This window comes from Sylvia atricapilla, chromosome 9 (genome assembly GCF_009819655.1).
Source record: "Sylvia atricapilla isolate bSylAtr1 chromosome 9, bSylAtr1.pri, whole genome shotgun sequence".
NCBI lineage: Eukaryota > Metazoa > Chordata > Aves > Passeriformes > Sylviidae > Sylvia > Sylvia atricapilla.
Window position 1 is genome coordinate 421,585 of NC_089148.1, and position 23,222 is coordinate 444,806.

Here is a 23,222-nt window from a genome sequence, read left to right on the forward strand (position 1 = left end):
TTATATCTGTGGTAAGGATCCAATAAGTAATTAAAATTTGCTAGTAATTTTATTACAATATATACAAGTCATTCTTGAAACAAAAATTAGATTTTTTGCTCTTATCCCTAAAAACTTTCACAAAAGACCAATGGCTATTCTCACAAATAAGGCGAACAAGATTTTGGTATATAACATAATCTTTTGGTTCTATACTTATGTGAAGGAGTAGCAGTTTTCATTATTGTGTCATCATTCATGTTCTACTGCTAAAGTAGGCAGAACTGAGTCTCCAACCTCCTCTTATAGTCACAAATCACTGACATTAACTGTAAGGATGTCTTTGTGCTTTGTGAGTAGGCAGCAGCAGATCAGAAATTTAGGGTAAAATTCCCCTTTCTGAGGCTTGATTTCTTGCCTGCAATGCAGAACTCTGCTCTGCAGTGACAGCACCTGCAGAATTCCAACGGGCAGGAGTGGAAATTCTGTATGTGAAACGAGTGTAAAATCCACAATGAAGCACAGTAGTGTGAAAAAAGAGGAGAATCCAGGCCTTACTTTCTAATAAGTAGATATTTAGGTAACACTTTAAAAGCAATAGAGGCTTGGCTGTATTCTGATGTATCAAGGACAGCAGTGACTGATTTTACTCAATTGGATAAGCAACAGCATTTGTGCTTCTAGAAGTTGTACATATTTAGCTGGTATATCCTTAATTCTAATCCTGTAAGTAATGTTTCAACCCTAACAAAACTCCATTTGTTTGCCTTTCACCCAGAAACAGTATTCTTTATATACAAACACATGAAATAATTTTTATACCTGCAATTCAGAACAGTTCAATAGAATGGAAAAATATCTGAATGTGACTTTTGTTTGTAACAGAAACATAAGAATAAGAAAGAATTGCTTACAGCTTCACCTGGGAGACCTCTTGGACCAACTTCCCCATCTTCTCCCTGGTTTTGTGCAAAAGGATAACAAGTTTTAGAAAAAACACAAACATTTATCATGACCTTATTCCCATTATATGAGGATTCACTGTAGATTTTCCTGTGTGAACAGCAACTTACTCTTGATCCATCTTCACCAGGTAAGCCAGGGGGTCCCTGTGGGCCACGGTCTCCCTGAAGGATAAGGAAAGTCATTAAAATAACTGCTGGAAACTTTCTGCTGCTGGAAACAATAATGGATGGGAAGGGAATTGAAAACAAATATGTTAGCTGAAGTTTAACGTGTCAAAACATGTCTTGACACAGTGATACAAATCTGTAAGTTATAGTACTCAGTACAATCTTTCATTACCTTAGTATAAGAACAGATGAGCATTTTTGAAATGATGAATAATTTGTGTTTGTACAATTCCAGTCTGTAACAAGAGTAAGACTTGGTGATGCTTGATTCCAATTCAGAATATTCTGTGATTCTCTGATTCTGTGATTTTTTGCCCCAGAACATAAACAAGCTACATCTACAAAAGGCAGTGTTACCCACATATTCCTTTGTCTCATCACCACCTTCCCTCTCCCCTACACACTGCATTACAGCAGTAAAGTAAGATGTGTTCATGGGGCAGAAGTTAAGAAACTGGTTGCAGGGCCCAGGAATACACAGAGATTTACTAACCACTTTTCAAAACCACACACCCTGGCACCAGCTACTGAGAGCCTTGGGACAGGTTTGTCTGAGGCTTTGGAAGGCAGCCAGACTTCCACACTTCCCCTCAGAGGCTGAGGCTTTTCAAGTCTATATATGCAAAACCTCAGTGGATTCTGGACCATACTTTTAGGATTTATTTTTCTTTCCCAGTTCCTAAAGAGAACTAGTGTGCTACAGAGCTCAAACACCACTGAGTGACCTCTTTCTGGGCAGCAGGCTTTGAGACTGTGACTTCCTTCTGGCATTGGACAACACCCAAGTATTCATGCTGTTTGCCTTAATTTTATCAGTGTCTCCAAGGAGCCTGACCACTGCTGGGGATTCTGGTAGAGATATATGGAGTCACTGTTCAGTGGCTCTGTTCTCTACACTTCCAAGCTCTCCTAGGGAATTTTAGGTAACCCTCATATACCCAGAGCACATCCCCCAATTCCATGGATGTTAGGATTTCATTTTACTGCCTTTCTGCCCTCCCCCAGCATAGAAGAGAAGGTGAAATTTTATTAACTGCTCTCTAATACCTTCAAGATGAATTCAATACATGAATTGCTATTCATACATTTTGCTAGGTTCTGCAACTACTCTATGTTAACTGCAGGTAGAGAACATGTTTTTCTACATGCTAGATGACACTTCTGAAAGATGACATGAGAGGCATGTCTTTCCTCTGGCTTCCAATTCATATCCAGGTGAAGACTGACTTAGGCTTTCAAACACTGAAAATATTCATCCCCTTAAGGGTTACCTTTCTCTTCTGACATGGTACTTAGAGATAGATTAGGAATGTGTATTCAGTGTCCTAGTATTGTCATTCAGTAGAGAACAAAACTTCCTATCATTATCAGCATTCTCAATTTTTCAGCTCTGTTTCTTCCCTTCAATTGTTCCTCTTAAAGCCAGAATTTCTTATTCCTTTGATCTATTTTAAAAGTATAAAGTGTCTCTTTGCATTGAAGAAGAGTTGTGCATCTTGTAAATCTAAATTAGAAAAACTCAAAGTCACAGATACTGAGGTTAAAAGAAATATGACATTATATGATGTGATCTGCTCTACACTGCAAGTCCAAGAATCTCATTCAGTAACTCCTGTCTGAAAACCTGTGTTTGACAGAGACATAACCTAAGAGAGACACTCACTTTGCAACTCATATGTCCAATAAAATTAACTCTAAAATCAGTCCTGAAACTCCTATTCTGAATTTATGGGTTTTCAACACTGATTCTTTTAGAGCTGAAATGTAACTTCGACAGAAGTATTTAACTTTTCTTGCTGTGTTTATTATGCTAAGCCAAAGAGAACTGAACATTTGCATTGCATGTTGTCACTATCTAAGACTGTGAGAGCTTCAGCCATCTTATCTAGCTTTGAACTGAGCTGCTTGCACAAGGACAATGGTGCATACTTTTACAAAATATTTCCATAGAAACACAAGATTCTAGTGGTTTTTAAATAGTGGGATGAAACAATATGGAAATAAGTCATTATTTTCATTACTATTTCAAAACTAACTTATTTTTCTATTTTCTATGTTTTGGGGCAGGGAGGGGAGGTGTGTGTTTGGTACAGAAATATGGAAAAAATGGAATTTTTGAAAAAAAAAAAAAAAAAAAATCTTTATGACTTGGAAGGTACCACCGACAAGTCTAATATTCCAGGCTGGAAAGCAGACACACACTGTCTGACTCAGGCCAAATTTCTGCTCAGGCCTCTGAGTGCAGATGGCAAGTGCTTAATGCTGAGCCCCCTCTGCTGTTGGGCTGCTGAGCATGCTGGGCTTCCATTGTGGGATCCACTGACTGCTTTACACTCTTTACCTAAACAGGGATGATGAAAGAGGAGTAAAAAATTCATGATGAGAGTAGAAGTTCTTTACCCATTGCAAACAGAACTCAAAAGAGTACCCTTAGATGCTATTCAAAAGAACCACATTAGGGTCTGGTAGCCAAAGCAGCTGAGCTTTCCTAGGAAGTACAACTGTGCTTACCCACTGAAGGGTAAGGGTGAGGTAATAATTCCTTGGTCACTGAGCTTGAGCACATTTGGAAATGGTTTTGCTGACATTTCTATTCACTGCTTCTTTCATGGTGCACTGCACTTACCAGGACAACAGGAAAGGAGGGACACTCAGCAGGGTGCTAGCACCTACACTAGGGTATAATCTGAAGCAGAAATCCCTGGCTGTGATTATTTCTGCACTTTGTAGGGAAAGATGAAGTCTCATTCCACAGATTTGTATGACAAAAGGAACAAGTATTTTAGTTGTTTTAAATATTAAGAGAAAATTTCCTAATTTATCTGACTTGACTGTGACCTTTCTTTAAGCTGCAGTTGTTGGAATAAGCCCCACTAAACAATTCAGTTTGCAATTGAAATATTCATGTCCATTTTTTGAGCAAGCTTCTAAGCAAGTTAAAATTTGGCATGCTCCTGATACAGAAACTTCATGCACTTTCCTTTCCCTATTACTCTTTTCTTTAGAGCAATGACTTAAAAGTCCAAGAGGCAAATTCCTGAACCAAGAAAAATTAGAGCTAAACCTAGATGAAGATATGATCTAAATTTTGCAAATATATTTAAACTATAAATGTATATATTTTTGTCTACTGATTGATATTACACAAAAGTTTCACTCTGAAATACACTGTCTGATACTACAGCTATTATTTGTAGAGTGAAAAGCTGACATTCTGTTTTAACTTTCCCCTCAGTCCTTAGTGCTGTTCTTAATGAATAATGAATTCTTTCTGGGACTCTATTAGTTTGGTGGTGTATAAATGTATATATTTTTCTTACCCGGTTACCTTTGTCACCAGGGAGGCCAGGAAGACCATCAAATCCTCTGTCACCCTAGTTAAGAAATAACTTTAGTAAATGAGGAATCAGCTTTAGCAAATGACTGTTAAATTGTCTGAATAAATAGTGCTTTCCCTCTAAAAGTTAATTTCTACCCTTGGGTTGTATGTACACTTTTGTTACTGAATGAAACACATGGGGCTGAGCCTAGAGATCAAACTCACAAAATTTGCTTCTACAAATTGTAGCAATAGAAGATGCCACAGTTTTTCACTGTGCTGTAGTTATGCTATTTATAAAAATAATTTTCACATTGAAATGAAAAGCTTGATTCCAACTGCACTTTGCAGTTGCAAAACTGACTTTAGTATTGCTGATACTCTGTACCTAGAAACTACCTCAGAGAGAGAGAACTCATGCCCCAAGAATCAAGTTTCTTCAAAGTCAGACTACTAGGAATTACCATTAATTACCATATATTAAATGGATGATTCATTCTCAGCTTTTGCATCTGACCCAGCTCTCTGAAACCTCAGTATTTTCACTTAAGAGAAGAATTTTGGGTTGGCCTGGATGAAACTCTGGTCCCTACATAAAATTTGTCTAGCCATTCCAAGACTGAGCTGAAGCCTCAAGTCTCATTATTATTTACCTTTGCACCAGGTTCTCCTGGCATTCCTCTGGCACCATCAGCTCCAGGACGTCCCTGCAAAAACCCAAAGGGGCAAACACTTGAAAATGCAATGGAATCAATTAATATTTAAATACATTTAAATAAAAACTATTTACCCAGATCAGAACTGAGCTATATGCTACCTACCCTTTTGCCAGCTTTTCCACTTGGACCGGGGGCACCTTGGACACCACGAGGACCCTGAAGTTAAAGAGGGTAACACTTAGAATTCCATGAATGTCAGCAAAAAGCAAGTAAAAAACCTCACCTCAAGAACAAAGTCAAGTTTTTTTTCTACACAAAGCTGCATTTCTTTCCCTAGGAGATGGCTTCTGGTTCCCAGATTCCCAATAGTTTTAAAAGCACATAGGCATCCAAACTGGCCTTAGCTCTACAAATTTTAATGCCAGTTTTCATTAGATGGCACTACACATGCCGTAAGTCAACCTTTTAACATGTAAATTTATTACATTCTTTTCATGGCTTTAAAGATCTCAGTCCTGCAGTTTGAAAAACCTTCTTCCTCTCACACCAAAATTATTTTTATTCCCATTATAATTATTTAGTGAAAACTAAAGGGTACTTTCAGATATATACACAAATAAGAGTTATGCTAGTAAAGAGCTCACATGCTGTCTTAGCTTTACACAACATGGGTTTAACTAGAGAGAGACTGAATTACCCCAGACTGAAAAAACATTTCACTTTCCAAACACATGTAACTTTCACTGACGACTGTATGGGCACAACTATGGAAATTTTCTCACCTCCCACCCAAATGCATTTTCAGGTAGAAAAAAGCAATGGTAGGACAAGCCATCCAAAAATATTGTGTTGGAAAAAGAAAAAAAAACCATTAAAAACGTAAATAACCAAACTGAGGACTGTATAACTGTTCAGAATGCTTTTTTATTTTCTTTTTTATTGTTTTATTTTTCTACTGCAAGTATCCACGTGCAGTTTTAAGACAGGCTCTTAGTAATGTATCAAATGCATGATACTACTTGAGATCAGGCAAAATCATTGTTCTGGATACTTATTTCATCATTTCTTTCACAATCTCCTTATTGCTTTTAGGTTTAAACTGAAAGATTTCCATGTGTTTCAGTGCTCTTTGACATGACTGTGGAGAAGTTTATATAATAGCAGGCTGAGAAACAAATCATGCACTGATTCCTAAAGATTTATTCCTGATCTGTCACATCTTTCTTGAAACTAGCCTGTTTCATTACCCACCAAATTCAACCTCCCTCACCTTATGAGATCTGATAAGTTCAGAGCCCAAGGTCATCCAGTTGCAGACTAACATATCATTACTGAACAGAGAAAAGAGCCTGAAGTGACAATGTTAAACAGATTTTCAGCTGATGACACTATACATGTGATAATTGCTTTTTGTTATACAAAGATTGTTACTTTCCTATTTCAGAATGAATAATCAAGCTACTGATTTTAATTATAATTTTAATATTGATCAAGCTATTGAAATCATAAGATCGTATCATAAAGGATATTATTATTCAATTGCATGCAGGAAGCATATAACTGATTGATTTCTTCTAATTGATATGAATAAACTTCTTAAAGATACGACACGCTCAAACATAACAGGGAATACTAATGTACCTGGGGACCTGGTTCACCACTTTCACCTTTAGCACCTGCTGCTCCAGGTCCACCCTTATGAAAAAAAAAATGAACATATATTGTTTAAGTATACAAAAGCCTCTTTAAATTAATAAATTACTTTCTATTTCCCTACATAAATTAAAGGGAGAAATAACAAATATTCCTCTATTCATGAGGAGGTGTGAACTCACCATTCATATCTACCTTGATTTATCACTGTCTAAACACTGAGCAGAAATATTTCTCTTCCAAAGAAAACTCCCATGGATTTGAATGTAAAATGTAACTCTTTGCTCTGTATTTGTATTTGACAGCTAAGTATGAGCACAGTAAGAACATAAGTAATCAGAAGTGCATCCATTGTAGGGAATAAGACAGAGCTGAAAGCCACCTCTTTTTACCTTTATTTCTGTGCTGTACAGAAAATAACAGTCTCAGGGTTCGATCCAAAGATCACTGTAGTCAATGAAAAATACCCTGTCTAATCTTGTAATGAACTTCAGTGATGTTTTAATCAAGTCCTTTGTGCACTTGGCCCTGAAGAAGTGGAGAATCTATATAACTACATCTCTTTATTATTATGAAATGAAGATAAAGATTTTAAGAGTCAATTTTAATCATAAACAGATCAAAACCAGATATTCATTCATACTGTACATGGAATTGGAGGCAGAATTAGTGAAAGTAAGTTAGAGGTCTCACAAAAACAGACAAAATAAACCAAGAAATCTTGGCATGCACACATAAAATACAGTCTCAGGGAAAGAAGATATGGGAGTGTGGTACTCTGTGCGAAAGAACAGTTGCATTTTTGACCTTTGAAACAGGTTGTGACCCAAATTATGCATTTAATATGAAACAAATGTTGCAGACCTTTGAAAACTGATAATCCTTCTAGGTTGACATTGGAAAGAAGAAGTAATCTAATGTCTTGGCTTAGTGCTGAGTCTCACATCCTGGAGTAGAAAGATCCCCACTGACCTTGCAGATATTAATTCAAGTCCTAGGCAAACTGAAAATCAGATCCCAAACTGGTAGTGGCAGTGGAGAGAAGATAGGTAGGTGGTGACTCTCTCTTGGGGTTTCTCTGGTGTAAGCTCTGCTTTTAATTAATATAATTGATTACATTTACTATCTGTAGACAGATATCTATTTTTTATGCTATGTTAGCTAATCATGTGAACACCAGACTCAACTAATGCAAGATTGGGGATTTGACAGTATGTCCAAATTTTTTGTAACTAATACATTACTAACGTATCTTATTAGTAATAATAGCATACATTATTATTACTAATAATGTGATTTTAGTAATAATAATTACTATAATTATTATAATAATTAATTACTAAATAATTTAGCAAAATAAAATTCATATAAAGAGTAAAAGCTCCAATTTTTTCATTCTTAAAAGAAGCTGGGTAGAAAAACAATTTACAGACCAAGAAACTTGCTTTTGGAACTGTAGGCAAAAAATGTTTCTAGATCAAAGAGTTGGATTCCTAGAGCCTCCTGGTGGTTTAAAAGCAAAACAACTAATAATATTATTAATTTGTTGAATTTTGCATACAGGAATTCATGAAGGCTTTTAAAACACAAAAGCATGAGTATGAAGGCAGGTTATGCCTCTGCTAAAGGTATCCAACCTACTGCCATTATCATAACAGCCTTTGCAAAGTCTTCCTTGCTTACAGCAGTTCCAGAGTTTCGTCTGTACAGACTGTATGTTACCCTGCAGGTCTCTTGAATTAAATACGGGAATTAAATGCTGGAAATAGTGTCTGAGTTTGTTATATAGACCAAATATATTTGACTTTTTAAGTATTGCATACCCATTTGTGATGAATCAGGAGTTTCTGAGCCAGACTCTCTGCTTGGTAGCTACTATTTACTTTGGAAGAATTACTCTAGAAAAAAATTTCTCTTGTACAGATCTGCTTAAAAATACAAGTGTACACACTCCGTTCAAACACTAAGATATTTTAACATCCACAGGGTCATTTCCAGATCATTTGGTGTTAGCAGTTGAGACAAATTGAGGATTGAAATAAAAAAGTGTAACTTTTAGAAACCTGTGGCTCTTATTTGTTTAAAGGAATGCCTCTTACAAAGTTTTCAGGTTTAGCTTAAGTATTGAGCAAAGGTGATTATACAACCTCTTTGGTATTTCTTTCTGTAGAGTTTCATATTTACTACAACAAATTATACTAGTAGTATTACAGAGATGTTAGACTGTAGGCAAATTTCTGTAAAACTATTCACTACTTCTGTAAGTCCAGCGGTGTGCTCTGTCCAAACACCACAAAACCTACAATAAAAACTCATTTAGTATTTAGGTTGCATTGCAGACCTTGAATAAGAATACAAACTATAACTTTAATAATAACATGTTAATTTCAAATAAGTAGAAAATAAGTGCAAATACAGAGTGGTAGGTAGAGCCAGAATGAGATCTATGGGCTACATCACCATGTTCTTAAATGTGAGCCCATTTTATCTACTTACCACAGGACCTGGTCTTCCAGTGAGTCCCATAGGACCAGGAGGACCTCTCATAGCAATCTGAGAAGACAGACAGAACACCAGGTGTCAAGCAAAAGTTGCCAGCCAGTATACATATTCTATACTAACAGAGTTTTGAATGTTTTAGCAAATACCCCCCATCTCTGACTTCACATCCTGCAGGATAGAAAACAAATCAGGTTTTGGCTTCTTGTGCTCACCCTGGCTTGCTGAAGAATAGCTTGTGCTTGAGCTTCCTGAGCTGAGATTGTTGGGCCCTTCTCACCATCTCCACCAAAGCGGAACTGCAAGTACCAAAACATGAAAAAGATTTAGAATTTATCAAATCTAAATCATACTTCTTGCCTGCTGCAACAGTGCAAACTGCTTCAAAGTCACGAGGTCACAGTGCTTAGTTCATTCTACTGACTTCAGAAGACGGCTGCATGGAGACCACTGCATCCAACATGAGTACGAAGTGATTTGTGATTGTAACTGAAGTCTAAATTTAATCCCTTAGGAGAAAATATCTTCCTGATTTTATGGGATATTGGTTTCCTTTGTTTGCTTGTTTATTTAAAAAAGAGGCCAAAATAGACTCTACTTGCCTGTAAAATATCAATAAAAATCTGTACCGAAATTAATTAATTGTCTGTACACTGGTAGCTACCCACATGAAAAATATAATTTAATTTAAGGCAGACACAAATTTGAAAAACGTTTGGTATCTAAAATAAAAAAGTTTTATGTAATTTCTGACAATTTCAAAATAAATTACAGAATAAAAATTTAAGTGCTCATTTTCTCTGCTCTTGCACTGTTACTGCTCATGAGACTACTGGCAGCAGCTCTGCAATGCTGCAGAAATGCTAGGCTGCCACAAGAAGCATGGCTTTCCAAAGGTATGGCATAGGCACACTGGGTATCAGGGCCATGAATCTTGCACTGCCCACAACAGTTTGTCCAGTTTGCCTATGCCCAGAGGTGACACAGTTCTTTTTTATCCATACACACACTTAGGAATAATTAATTCCAAGCACACAATGCTTTTCACACCCCAGCACAAGATACTTTAACAGCTTTGGGCTTGTTCCTCCACCTGCTAAAACAGATGGTGTTTTGCTTTGACTCCAGTGGGAGCAGAGCTGGCTATGTGCATATATTTCTATTCAAAGGATGCACTGACTCTTCAAAGAGGACACTGAACTCCGATTTGAAGCATGGAATACTTAAAAATCTCCACGTCAATGAGACTTGAAAGCACACATGCCTTTTGGGAGTACAGGCCCTCTGTACAACAGCAAACTCCTTGTTTTGGACATATAGTAGCAAAATATAGTTTCTGTTAAAATATACGGTGGTTTTCCCTCCTGAAGGTTCCAATCTGTCAGGCATGCAGGAGCTAAAGCATATGTTTTTTTGAGGAAGAAAAAAAAGCACCATTACATGAATTCCAAATGCTCACACCATAAGATAAATTCTCTATCATTCTCTCATTCCACAGACAAAATTAGATGAAAAAAGAAAGTACCTATACATTTCTTGAAAGACACTTGCAGTTTCTGTAGGCTGCTGACCCTGTAACCATAACTTACCGGCAGCATTAACATGGTACCTGGGGGACCTGCTAAACCATCAGCACCAGGAAGACCAGGGCGACCAGGTGGACCCTAAGAGAGCAAAGACATGGGAGAAAAAAGGTGAGAACAAAAAGATTATAATGTAAGAGAAACCTTTTGAGTCACTTACATAAATTAACACTCATAGAATGGCTTCAAAAAGACCTTAAAGATCTAGTTTCAACCTCCCTGCCATGGGCAGAGACACCCTTCACTAGACCAGGTGGCTCAAAGGCCCATCCAACCCTGCCTTGAACACTTACAGGGATGGTGCAGCCATCCAGGCAACCTGTTACAGGGCTGCACCACTGTCAGCATAAAGAATTTCATCTCAATATCTAATCTAAATCTGCTCTCTTCCCATTTAAAAACTTTTCCTTTGTCTTATCACTATGGGCCCTTGTAAGAGGTCTCCACCTCTCCTGCAGCCTTCCCCCACAGCTCAGCCTGGCTTCACAGAAGAGGCACACATGAGTGGCAGAGGGGCAGAACCACCTCACTTGCCTTGTTGCTCACGCTTCTTTCATGCAGCCAGGACACGGTTGGCTGCAAGTGTGTGTTACTGGGTCATGTCAAGCTTCTTGTCCACCAACACCAGTCCTTCTCTGCAGGGCTGCCCTCAATCCATTCTCCTCCCAGCCTAATTGCTGCAATTATATATTTGTGTCGTGTCTGGTCCATGACAGGCACATGACGTGCGTAGTCAAGAATTTCCATATGAAGAATTCAGCCACTTACAAAACTAAGTACTATGGGTAGTTCCATTAGTAGGTGTCAAAATTCCCATTTTACAAGTTCAAATTCTGGAATATTTACTTAATATACAGGACAGAAATATGAATGAAGTGGGGATGCTGACTTAGTAGCAAGGTAAAACATTGTTGGGATTTTAATATTATCTTATTATACAGTGATAGTATCATCTCAACATCTTGTATATATAAATACAGCATGAACATGCTGAATTCATTGGTAAACTATCACTTATAAAACACAGGAATATCTTTTAGTAGCTTACTTTCTTCAAAAAAATATTTAGGCTGCTTTAATTTTTTTTTCATGGTGACAATAAGAAAAGGCTTGCGAGAACATGAAAACTAAAATAATAGCTTAAATTTTAACTAGTTTCATGACTCAGTAGGTTTCCCAAGCTATATATTATCTAATATGGCAAATAAATTCTTCCAAGATCATCTAAATATTATCTATCACTTTCAATATTCTCATGTGTTTTGATTCTGAAAACTTTTTTTCTCTATATTTGTACTTATTGCAGCTGATTAATAATGATTTCTTAAAAATTCATTCAATCCATATGAAATGTTTGTATATGTTACTTTAGTATATTCCAAAACACATCAAAACAGAAAAATACAAACAAAGCAGAACGTAAAATTCTTCCTGTATTTACAGCACATATTTCTACTGCTAATAAAATGTTTGTCCAGATTCTCAGTTGGTTAGTTTAGCCGAATGAATCCACCTCAATTCCACTGAAGTTTCCAACCTCTGGTCAGACCTATGTCAGATCAGGACCTAACTCACCCTTGTAGCAATCAGTGCAAGATATCCCATGAATGCATGGGATAATCTGTTTGTTGACTTACCCTTTCACCAGGGTCACCTGGAGGACCAACGGGACCTTGTAGACCTGGGGGACCAGTAAGACCCTATAGAAAATGAATGACATAATTATGCTGAATGTTTGCAGACTTTTGAACTATTTATTCTCTGGAAAGTTATGAGGAACACATATTTGGATAAAATAATATATGAGATAGCATATTGTTTTTTCCTACAAAGATTTATAATCAACATTCAAAACTTAGGAGTTTCATGTGCCCTCAGCTTGTAGCCTGCTGTCACTGAAAATGTGAGGTGACCCTTTTCTATACCCTTCTAAAAGTGCTAAATCTGAAATATATTTGGGAACTATAATAAGACCAATATTGTGTAGAAAAGTACAGTGGATAAACCAAGTGCAATAAAGGAAATCGGGATTAATCTACTTACAGCAGGTCCTCTTGGTCCCGGTGGGCCTTCAACGAGCATGCCCTAGGGGCAGATGAAACACAACGTTACATTTATTAGTTTGTAGAAAAACAAAATCTATTGTCATGTGAACTACTAAAGTTTGCATTTCTTAGAGTTTTGATATTTTTTCCAGAAATCTTCTCTCTACACTTACTAGAATGAGAATCTGAATCGTTGCATGGCATTAAAAGTGAGGAAGACTTCCTTGCCCTTGCTGAAACACGTAGTGACGGTGTTACCTGTGGCTAAGCTGAAAGCTATCTGAGTAGATCTGTCTAAGATGTAGTTACTAGATGGCCTGAAGATCAGATCATGACCTGTTTTCCTCTGCACAAAATTCTCTTTTTCTTTAAGGAACGTGTGGTTAGTCCTTCATGTAACCGAAGGAGGAGCTGGAACAGACCCCTGTCAGGGATCACTTTATACCATCCCCATTACAGGGACTATTTCAGAGATCATGGATAGTGTGCATGCTGTCATCCTATCATGAACAACAAGGTTTGATAATGATGCATTAACAGGAAATATATGTTACACAGTGCTACTGAAAAACTCTCCGACATCTGTACTTACAGGTTCAATCACAGCTGGTTCTCCCTTTTGGCCTTTTTCTCCATAAGCCCCATGTCCTGTCACCTGGCCAGTAAAAACAACCCAAAAAAATGAAAATAAGCAGAAGGTCTAAGGACCTGGTACAATAAAGAATTGCAGCAACCTGTAACTGAAAGCTAAAGCTGGAATTGGTTTGCACTATAAAAAATATATCACAGGTACAAACCATATAAATCAAAAATACTTACTACATGAGAAATGGAAAATGCAAAACCTCCATTATTGGATATTACCAATTTGTACTTTTTGAATGAGATGTGCATCCCATGAGTGTTTGTCCCATGCTTTACACTGTAACTTTGAAATTAGAATCTAAAACTTCTATGTGCAAGTCCCACCATTGTTTCTTTTCTTATTTGATTGGAAATATTCTTGGCAATTGACAATAATCCTTCATGGCTTTATTTAGAATTAAACAGCCTAAAGTAAGATGGAAAGCAAGATCCCTTGGTCCAATATGGACAGTGCCTTTCAAGCTCCTAATTTCATTCATTAGACATCCACAAGACGAAAAGTAACCTGAGAAGGGTCTGTGATTTCATGGCATAAAGGAGAAAGGAGGAAAATGGCACTGTGGACACTAAAGAATATTTCACAGATAACTGATGATGCCTCATCACTACCTGAATTAGCATCAACTGCCAAATTCTTTGAGGACAGAAAGAAGGACATGAAAGAAACAGATTCAAGTTTCAAACAAAGAAAAAGGAATCGAATTTGTTTTTTAAAACCAGGAGATAGTGTATTTTTCTTCAGAAGTACCTCTTTTCATCACTAACATATCCACTAGAAATTAAGTTCTGACCAGTTTAAAATGCTTTTTTTTTATTTCAGTAGGGTGATTCAACATTTACTCTAAAATAGCTAGGGATTAGTAAGAACAGTAAGGATAATGTTATAATATTTCTATATTAAATATTTTGGAATGGAAAAACAGAGATTTACAGACTCCACATTTTGCACTGATTTATAAAGGCACAGATCTCACTAGTAATGATGTTCATAAACCCATTGGTAGTTCATAAAAATCAAGTAGCAAGAGGTATAGACAATCATGATTTATTAGATTAACATAAATTACTTTTAAAAAAATGACATCAAGGTCTCCATCTTTGGAAATATTTCACCTTTTTGAAAGTTCCCAGATAGTGAGTACTTTCCATCTTGCCTTTTTTTATCATAGGTAGAACATCAGTTACTCTAAATATGTCCATATGTCAAAGGAAATTTATCTATCTCTGGTTCAGCACATGAGAACTGTAATAAAGCTTGCACAGACCAGAGCCTGTGTTCTAATTCAAGATTCCTGACTCCTTCAGCTTTTATCAAGGCATTTTAAGTTGAAATTTACACCAGGGGATAGAGTCTACACAGCCTTTTGCTTAATGCAGGCACAAATGGTGCCTTATGGGCTCTTTGCTTCACAGATAATCTGAACTTTTCAGTGTCATTCTGCCACAGTGTCCCCATCTGGGCTAGAAGGAAAAGAGTACACTTGTATCACATTGCACAGATAAGGATCATTAAAAAATACAATGACCCCAACGGGGTTTTGAAAGGAGCGGTAAATGAACTACAGAAGGATGGGTTTCAAGGTTGGCAGAGAAAAGCATCCTCACAGCTTTTGCTGTTATTTCTTGGATCCTTTGTAAACTGAAGTTTTGTCTTTGTGAGGACAAAATAAAGATAAGACTGAGCAAAAAAGTGCAAACAAAATTCTCCTTTTTTATTATACTGAAGGTCTTCCTAACTGAAAAACTCAACTAGGATTTCTTTTTCCTTCCAGTCTTACCCATATTAGTTTTATTTGCAGCTTCCACAGCTGGTAAACTGGTAAACAAGGATCTTGGCACAACTAAAGGAAAGTTAAAGCCTTGCTGTTTAGCCTATGATTAAGTCAGAAGGAAAGAAAGCTATAAAACTCAGAATGAAGAGCATGATTCACAGGATCCACCATGTCATCCTATCTTTATATTTACTGAGCTGTTAAATCACTTCTGCAAGACCATAAACCTGTCACCCTTGACTAAGCTTATTTTCATGAAAAGGTTCAGGCCTTAACTTTCCCACTCATGAATTCTCTTCTTGGAAAGCAGCAAAAGCCATAGGATTCTAGACACTTATGCATTTCGATTTCTTAAGGTAATCATATAAAAATATTAATTACAGCGCTTGTACCTGCATTGGAACTTATGTTTTTTCCAGCTTTAGCTCTAGTTTAGAAACATTTTTAAAACTGTTCATTTTATAATCTATTATTTGAATTCCACCTCCTCTTTCCTTTCCCTCCCACCTTCCGCCCTCCCTTACTCCCTTCAGCAAATGTGACAAACATCCTACATGATAAAAAATAAAAGTTCAAGATTACTAAAACAAGAGGACGGCCTTGATCCAAAGGCTATCAGAAATGAGAATATATCTAATATGTACAAGAAGCTCTGGATCAGGGTCTGTGCAGTTCTGAGACTGCACAATTATAAGAGAATTGCTAAATTAGATTAAGCTGCATTATGCCTCTAGTCAACTTACGCTTGTTTCTGTGATATCGGTCTCTGCAGGAACACCTGGACCAAACTCCTCATTAGTGGAATCAGTTGGTTTCTCTTCATATTCTTTATATTCATAAAAATCATATTCTCCTAAATCTCCATCTACCAGCAGATCAGATTCACTGAGGTCTACTCCTCTGCTTCCATATTCAGTTGCCTCAGTTTTTTTATCATAATCCTCTCCAGTTATGTATTCTTCAGCAAATACTTCTTCAACAGGATTTTGCTATTCGTATCAGTAGCAAAGATTTGGGAATAGGAGGAATATGTGGGTTATTGTTAGTAAAGCAATGTAAGCATACGCTTATCCACCATGATGACTTGTCAAAAGAAGAAAGAACAGTAGAACTACAGCATATTGTCTTTTAATTAGAGTCTGAAGGAATGGAAGCTCAGCCTTTCAGAGTAATTAAAAGATCTTTGTATAAGTAGTACAAAGAAGTAATGTTTCCATATGCTTTGGTTTTTTATTTCCAAAACCACTGAGTTCAATATATCCAGTATTATGTGTACTGCTTGCGTAATGTTACTTTAGTGCCAAATATAGCTGAATTTCGCTGCTTGGTTTCACTCTTACAAGTATTCATGAATGAACATATACAATGTGCAGTGAATAAGTTCAGATCTTTTTACAACAGCAATGTGGAGGAGGTGCATCACTTCAGTTAAGCCCAGCCTTTTCCATTATTTTCTGTTTATAAATAGCAATGCTGAGCTAAACTTCTTTTCTTTTGTTAATGATTCTGAAGTTTATTTACCAGTAAAAGTCATGGCTCATGTGTGTCATGGTAATTTATGTATTTTTTGTCTGAGTCAAAATTCCACTAGTAAAAATCAGATAAATTTTAAGATTTCTGAAATCTAAGCTTTCAACCTAAACCACGTAAGCTGTCAAACCAAGCAAACAACATTAAGGCACTAAAGCAGTTTAAAAGAATACTATATTTGAGATGTACAAAACCAGTTGTGAAATAAAGGAGGATTGCTTTATTCTACTATAGACGTCTTTCAATAATTTTGCATACAGGATAATTTTGAAAGAAATTGAAGTTCAGATATTCATTGATATAAAAGGATCAGACAATATGAAGTAGTATGATCTTGAAAATATTCAGGAGCTAATCAACATCCAGTGTAATTAAAAAAAAATTCTTGATCTAATATTGACATTGAAATATATTTCAATTAAAATAGAAGGCCGGATTCTGATTTAATGCTTGCCTAACTCCATTAGTTACAAGAGTATGATTTCTACCTTACACCTGGAATAAACACAGAACAGAAACAGTTCTAAGCCAGATTTTACCTTTATGAAGAAATGCTCTCACCACAGAGAGCATTTAGCACTTTGAATCTACTTCATAGCTCTACTGTTGTACAATCTGCTTAGAATTCCCCAGGAAACAGAATGATTTAGATACATCTGTTGGTCAACTTGTGAGAAGCAAACATGAGACTGAACACAAGAATGCTTTACAGCAAAATGAGTAAAACATACCCTAGTTCACCTTTACCTTACATGATACACAGGAGGAAAACCACAGAAAAAAGGGGGACTCTTTTCTTCTTTTCAAATATTCAGGGGAAAGGGGTGAGGGGGAGTTTTGTACATCTTTTAAGCAACAATCTTAATTTTGAAAGGAAAAGGTAAAAGAAAAATGAGAACAATGTTTCTTAAATCTGTCATCATTTTTCCAACACTAGTGCTAATTAATATGCAAACATATTAATCAACACTGGCTTAAGTGCAGTAATTTTAACAAAATAATGTTTAGACCTGTAATTGCAGCTTTCTAGAAATGCATTTTCCAGTGTAAGTCAAAATGATTTTATCTTTTTTGACAGTTCAAATTACAATGTTTCTTTTGAATAGAACAAGTGAAAATTAAATAATTTGATTTTGTTAGTTGAAGAAATATGAAAAGGAAACTGTGGCTTCTGACTGAACTTCCACATGCTGCTATGGTGGCAGACATTCTTTGTCTTGTATTAAGCCCTTTTTATGCACCTTAAAAATTACAGGAAAAATTAGAGACTCCTCTTCCTACTAGATCAGGAGGACTATGTCTAATATCTAACCTTGTTTATGCTAGACATAGCTCCATTCACATCCACAATGAAAGCAGCAACACTACATTCCCACACAATATATCACTGAATTATTGCCAGAATTACAAACTCTGCAGGCTGAAGATTTGGCTGATCTCTACAGAATTAGTGGGAATTCTGCCCAAGAAAATAGGAGTTTCTGATATTAGCTAAGAAAGCATAAAACTACATTAAGTGCTGATAGAGTTTGTATCTTTTACATAGAAATCCATCCTTTTAAAATGCATTTTTTAATGACTGACACCTGGTGGGACAAGTATTTTCTTGAGAGTCCTTATTACCTCATTTGCCTCAGTAGCTCTGGAGGGAGCTTCTGTCTGGGGTCCATAGTCACTTTCAGCTATGCTATAATCTTGAAATCCATCAATAACGTTGGCCTAGTATGAAAAAAAAAATTATTAAAATAAATCATGTATGAAAAATTCAAGAGGTATTGCTGTTATTCAGGTTATGGTATTAGCCAGATGTATTCATCTAATGGGGTTAGGTAAATTTTTTCTTATTATCAAAGATCTTCCAGCCTTGGTCTGGGAAAGATCTTGATTATTTCTTAGCTACTTTTACCCCTAGTTTGTCTTTTGTTGCTGCTTGATAACTTTTCTTCTTCTTGAATGCATATTTTTCAGATTTTTTTGTTGTGGCCTTTTGAGGTTTGTCCTTTGAGCTAGCGGACACTGTCCTCTTCTTCTTTTTGACCAAGGCTTTCTTTTTCTGCAAACGTTATGAAAGATGGAATGGGAAAACATAAATAAAATGAAAAGAAAATTGAGAAAAGGTGAATGAAAGAAGGGTAACCAAATACGAGATGAATGCTGTCAGCCATGAGACCTTCCATCTCCAACTGAAAGCAAGAGTTACAGCTCCAAACAAAGAAATGAGTGAGAGGAAAGCATCAAGTTCATATACAAGGACACAAATTGACAAACCATGTGGTAGGGGACAGCCGGACACCACACAACAAACAGATCAGATTCTGTTACCTCTGTTTGTGCTACTGTCTCTTCGAACAGTGGGAGTCCCTCTGTTACAGAATCAGTTTCTTTATAATCTGCATCCCCATACTCATAGTCATATTCGATAAAATCTTCTGGTGGGTACTACATTGCAAATGGAAAAATATCAGGCATTCCCATGTTAGTGGTAGCAAACTACATTAGCAATACTGGAAAGTATCTTCACCTTTACTTAGGAAAAAGTTTTACATAATTAAGGCACTATGAACAATTCAATGTAATTATTAATTTGGGGAAAAACCCTCACAGCTTCTTGTTTCTTTCAAAGCACAGTACAAAAGTAGTAAAAAAGTAAGTAGTAATGCCAGGAAAAACCTCTCTTTTATTGGACTGCAAAGAAGCACCAAGTATAATTTTGACTACTGGGAGCATCAACAGATCTTTGTGAAATCATATATTTATCTCATCTTTAAATTTCAAATAATACCTCTTTTACCTGTATTTTTCTTCAGGTCACCAGAAGAGCAGAGATGCTAATATATGACACGAATAAATAATTTCAGATACAGGAAAGAGACCACAGCTCACAAGTAAACATGGCTATCTTCCTTGTCTTTGATGTTGAGTTTGAAAACCAGTGCAGCTCCATGGTATAAATTTCCTGAGCAAATGCCTCACTGCTATAATTTCATTTCCAGCTTCTGTAAATTGCTCCATAGCTCCGTTTCTATAATTTTATCAAATGAAGATTTGGCACACAAACTTTTATATGAGAAAGTAGCTTTAGAATTGGCTCGTGTAGTGTTATGAGCACGATCTAGGGAGCCAGCAACTCCTGAGCTGTACTCTTGACTGTGCCAAGAAGATCCTGGTCTCTCTATTATCTGCACCAAGTACAACTCATCAGAACTGAGAAGAAAGGGCAGCTTTAAGCTCTCTTTCCACTCCTACCATGATACAAGAACTGGTTGGTCTGGTAAATTAGAGCAGATGCCTGGTTGCTACCAGCTCTCTTTATGTGCCCAGGGACCCAAAAGAAGGCAGAATTGTGGCCAGAGTCTGGACAAATGCTCGCTTTCCCTTTAGGAAGAAATATTCAAATGTGCCTCATGTGAACTTCTCCCTTCTGAAATCTCTCTCTTGTTAAAAGTCAGCATCATTGTCTGTAAAATGAAGACAATACCTGTTCCATTACATGGATGAGAGAGAGAATTAGTACATTACACTTCCAAATCAGTCTGAGGGTTCATAGAAGTCATCATTAGCAGAAAGATGTACATGTTAGGAGAAATAACAAATTAAAATAGATCTCCATATTCCAAACTATACTCTACCACATGACCAAAACATTGGTTTAGCTGATCCCTCTGGCAATGTTTTTTGGTATTTTTTTACTTATGATTTTAAAGCACAGAAGTTGATTTCCTCAGCAAGTATGACCAATGCTGAAAGACCCTTAATCACTTAAAAATCCTTTTACATGGCTTTCTATTACTCCACTCCTGTGACTCCTCAGAGTCTTACTATGATCAACAGCTTTTCTTAAAAACAAGACAGATATTTTTTTTTAGAAGGCAGATGCTTTTTGCTCAATTGTCCTTTGCTTATTTCTACCCTTGCACATAGGAACTGAGTAGTCATGAGATTTGATAAACATTCAAAAAGGATGTAACACACTTTTGGTACTCATTCAATACTATATTGCACATTATCAGAGCACTTCAAGCTACACTGAAATAACAAAATACCATTTTAGGTGGAGAATATCCTTTTTGTGAAGTACATGGGAACTTTATGTCCACTTCATATAATGTAAGCAATGCTTTGATTTCATCACTCGTATCTTTTCCATTACCAATAAAAGTTGACACTATTTATACTTTTCAAAATGAACAGCACTTTAGACTCACAGTAAGTAATATGTGATTATTATCTCCCTGTTCAGCAAATTAAGATTCAGTCCTAACCTCAGTGAAGTCAATGGAACATGTTTGAACTATACCTAGTATTGTTGAAGGGCCTCATGTACAGCAAACATACATTTACAGGTCTGTCAAAGTATAAAAGCATGTTTTCTGGCTTGTGCAGTTCTGGAAATGTAACTCAATACAGCTTGTCTCTAAAGAAGTCTGTCACTGCCACCCAAAAAAGAAAATGCAATGACAAGTTTCCAGGAGATCACAAGCAGCCACAAAAAGGAAGTAAGGGAAGAACCACATAGATAAAGCCAGACTTCTTGAAATAGTTACAGAATAGCATTGAAATTGCAGTATATATCTGGAAATTATAAAAATGTCTGCAAGTGATTTGTTTATCTTCTCTGAAGAAGTTCACACAAACTAGGTTTATTTACAAAGAAAAAAAAAAAAGTATTCAGTGGAATATATCTCTCTAAATTCAGTCATTCCACCCTAAGAGTGGTAACCAATTCCATACTTTTAAATGCTTTCTCAGCCAAACAACATGAATAAAACACTCTGCCATGCAATTTTTACTGGAACCCAAGCAAAAGACACTACCTATGTTAAATAATATCCAATATCTTAAGAGGTAAATGGAACAACATTTTTCAGAGAACTACCATTTTGTTAACCAGATTTAAGTTTAATATGCTGCTAGGAGCTTGTTTTATTATCTTACAGACATACAGAATCCTCATCAGCAAGCATGGTAAACCTATTCTGAAACTGGAAGCCTTCATTCCAGCAGTCACTGTGATCAACTGGCAAATAAAATACAGCTCTGTGTTGCTCAGTCTTAAAACTGTTTTGCAAATCTCAGCTTTTCTCAAGGTAAGCTGAATGGCTGTGCTGAATTGTGCCAACCACATGACTAATAAAATTGCAACAGTGGGTTAGAAGTAGTTTTTCAGAGGCCATAAACTAAACAGAAATGTAGATCGGGAGAAAAAAAAGGAAGGAAAAATATCTGTGCCAAGTATACTAGTACTAAAAAGAAAGTAGTGAATAAGGTGATATTTATGCTAAGAGGCCTAGCTCAAAAAGTCAGAAATTTATGAATGAGAACTAGAAAACATAAAAAAAAGTGCAAGCATGTGGACAGATCCATTGCATCATGCATAATCACACAGAAAATATTTTTGGGTATTGTGCTTCAGTCATTTCTGTTAAAGAAAGTGAAATCTTCCTTATACGCAAAATGTGATCACAAGTACAAGAGTATATATTTTGGTTGCCCTGATATGCAGGCACACAGAAAGAAAAATTAGGGATGGATAAGAACTGGGGAATGACAGTTTCCATGCTGAAGTCAGATTACTGCCAGGCAGGTGAAGATCTTCCACTTTAAGAGAACAGCATCAGAAGAGTATTATGAAAATTCTCAAACTAACAAGTTAGGACATGTGGCCACTATGCCAAAACCATATCAAGGAGTTTTGAAACTGCAGTACTTTGTAGTCCCACCGATACAAGGAAGACAAGTGAAAATATGTAGTAGCCTAAACGTTCTTCAAGATAAACTTCATTCTTAGCAATCTTTCCTTTACCGAGATTTTTTTCTGAAAGATCAGCAACCCTCATCTTTCACAACAACCCATAAACAGAGAATATGTTTTGTATTGGACCCCAGGGCTCATGCTGCAAAGAGTTAAATAGAGATGCAGAATCTTCCAGGAGTACTTCCTGAGGCACAATCTGTCCAGAGGAAGGAACACATGCCTATACCCCTAGCTGAGGTAGAGATGCACTTCAGAAATATAATTTACTCACAGAATGGTTTTACCAACTCTACCAGATGAAGGCCGTTCCCTGTTTTTAATAGGAGCCAACAGGACTAGAGAAGGACTAGTCTGGTAAATGAAGATTAAATATACAGACACTAGGGACAGATTTATTTGCTTTAGTCACCTGCTATGAAGCTGGTCACTCACACTTACCCTGCCATTAACAGTTCAGACTGGATATTCGGCACATACCCCTTCTTCTTCTGGAGCTACACAACCAAAAGTTCATCTTTATCAGATGACCAGAAATTGGGGTATGATCCACTCAGTTTGACCTCAACAAACCTTGAGAAAAGTTCCTTTACATTTTGGATATGCAAAACCCAGGCCCTGCTGTTAGTTCACAGAAGCTGGTGAGTTCACAG

At 36.5% G+C, this 23,222-nt stretch overlaps 1 protein-coding gene across 1 annotated transcript in view; it reads right to left on the bottom strand.

Annotated features, from left to right (window-relative positions):
• Nucleotides 1-23,222, bottom strand: part of COL11A1 (collagen type XI alpha 1 chain) — a 131,921-nt gene that overhangs the window by 66,683 nt on the left and 42,016 nt on the right. Inside the window, exons 6-21 of the mRNA XM_066324568.1 lie at nt 19,140-19,256; nt 18,724-18,870; nt 18,441-18,536; nt 16,031-16,276; nt 13,463-13,525; nt 12,869-12,910; nt 12,463-12,525; nt 10,832-10,906; nt 9,458-9,541; nt 9,240-9,296; nt 6,732-6,785; nt 5,253-5,306; nt 5,085-5,138; nt 4,433-4,486; nt 1,053-1,106; nt 894-938 (exon numbers count right to left, since the gene is read on the bottom strand). Coding sequence (XP_066180665.1) covers nt 894-938; nt 1,053-1,106; nt 4,433-4,486; nt 5,085-5,138; nt 5,253-5,306; nt 6,732-6,785; nt 9,240-9,296; nt 9,458-9,541; nt 10,832-10,906; nt 12,463-12,525; nt 12,869-12,910; nt 13,463-13,525; nt 16,031-16,276; nt 18,441-18,536; nt 18,724-18,870; nt 19,140-19,256 — 1,305 coding nt within the window. The remainder of the gene's footprint in view (nt 1-893; nt 939-1,052; nt 1,107-4,432; nt 4,487-5,084; nt 5,139-5,252; nt 5,307-6,731; nt 6,786-9,239; nt 9,297-9,457; nt 9,542-10,831; nt 10,907-12,462; nt 12,526-12,868; nt 12,911-13,462; nt 13,526-16,030; nt 16,277-18,440; nt 18,537-18,723; nt 18,871-19,139; nt 19,257-23,222) is intronic.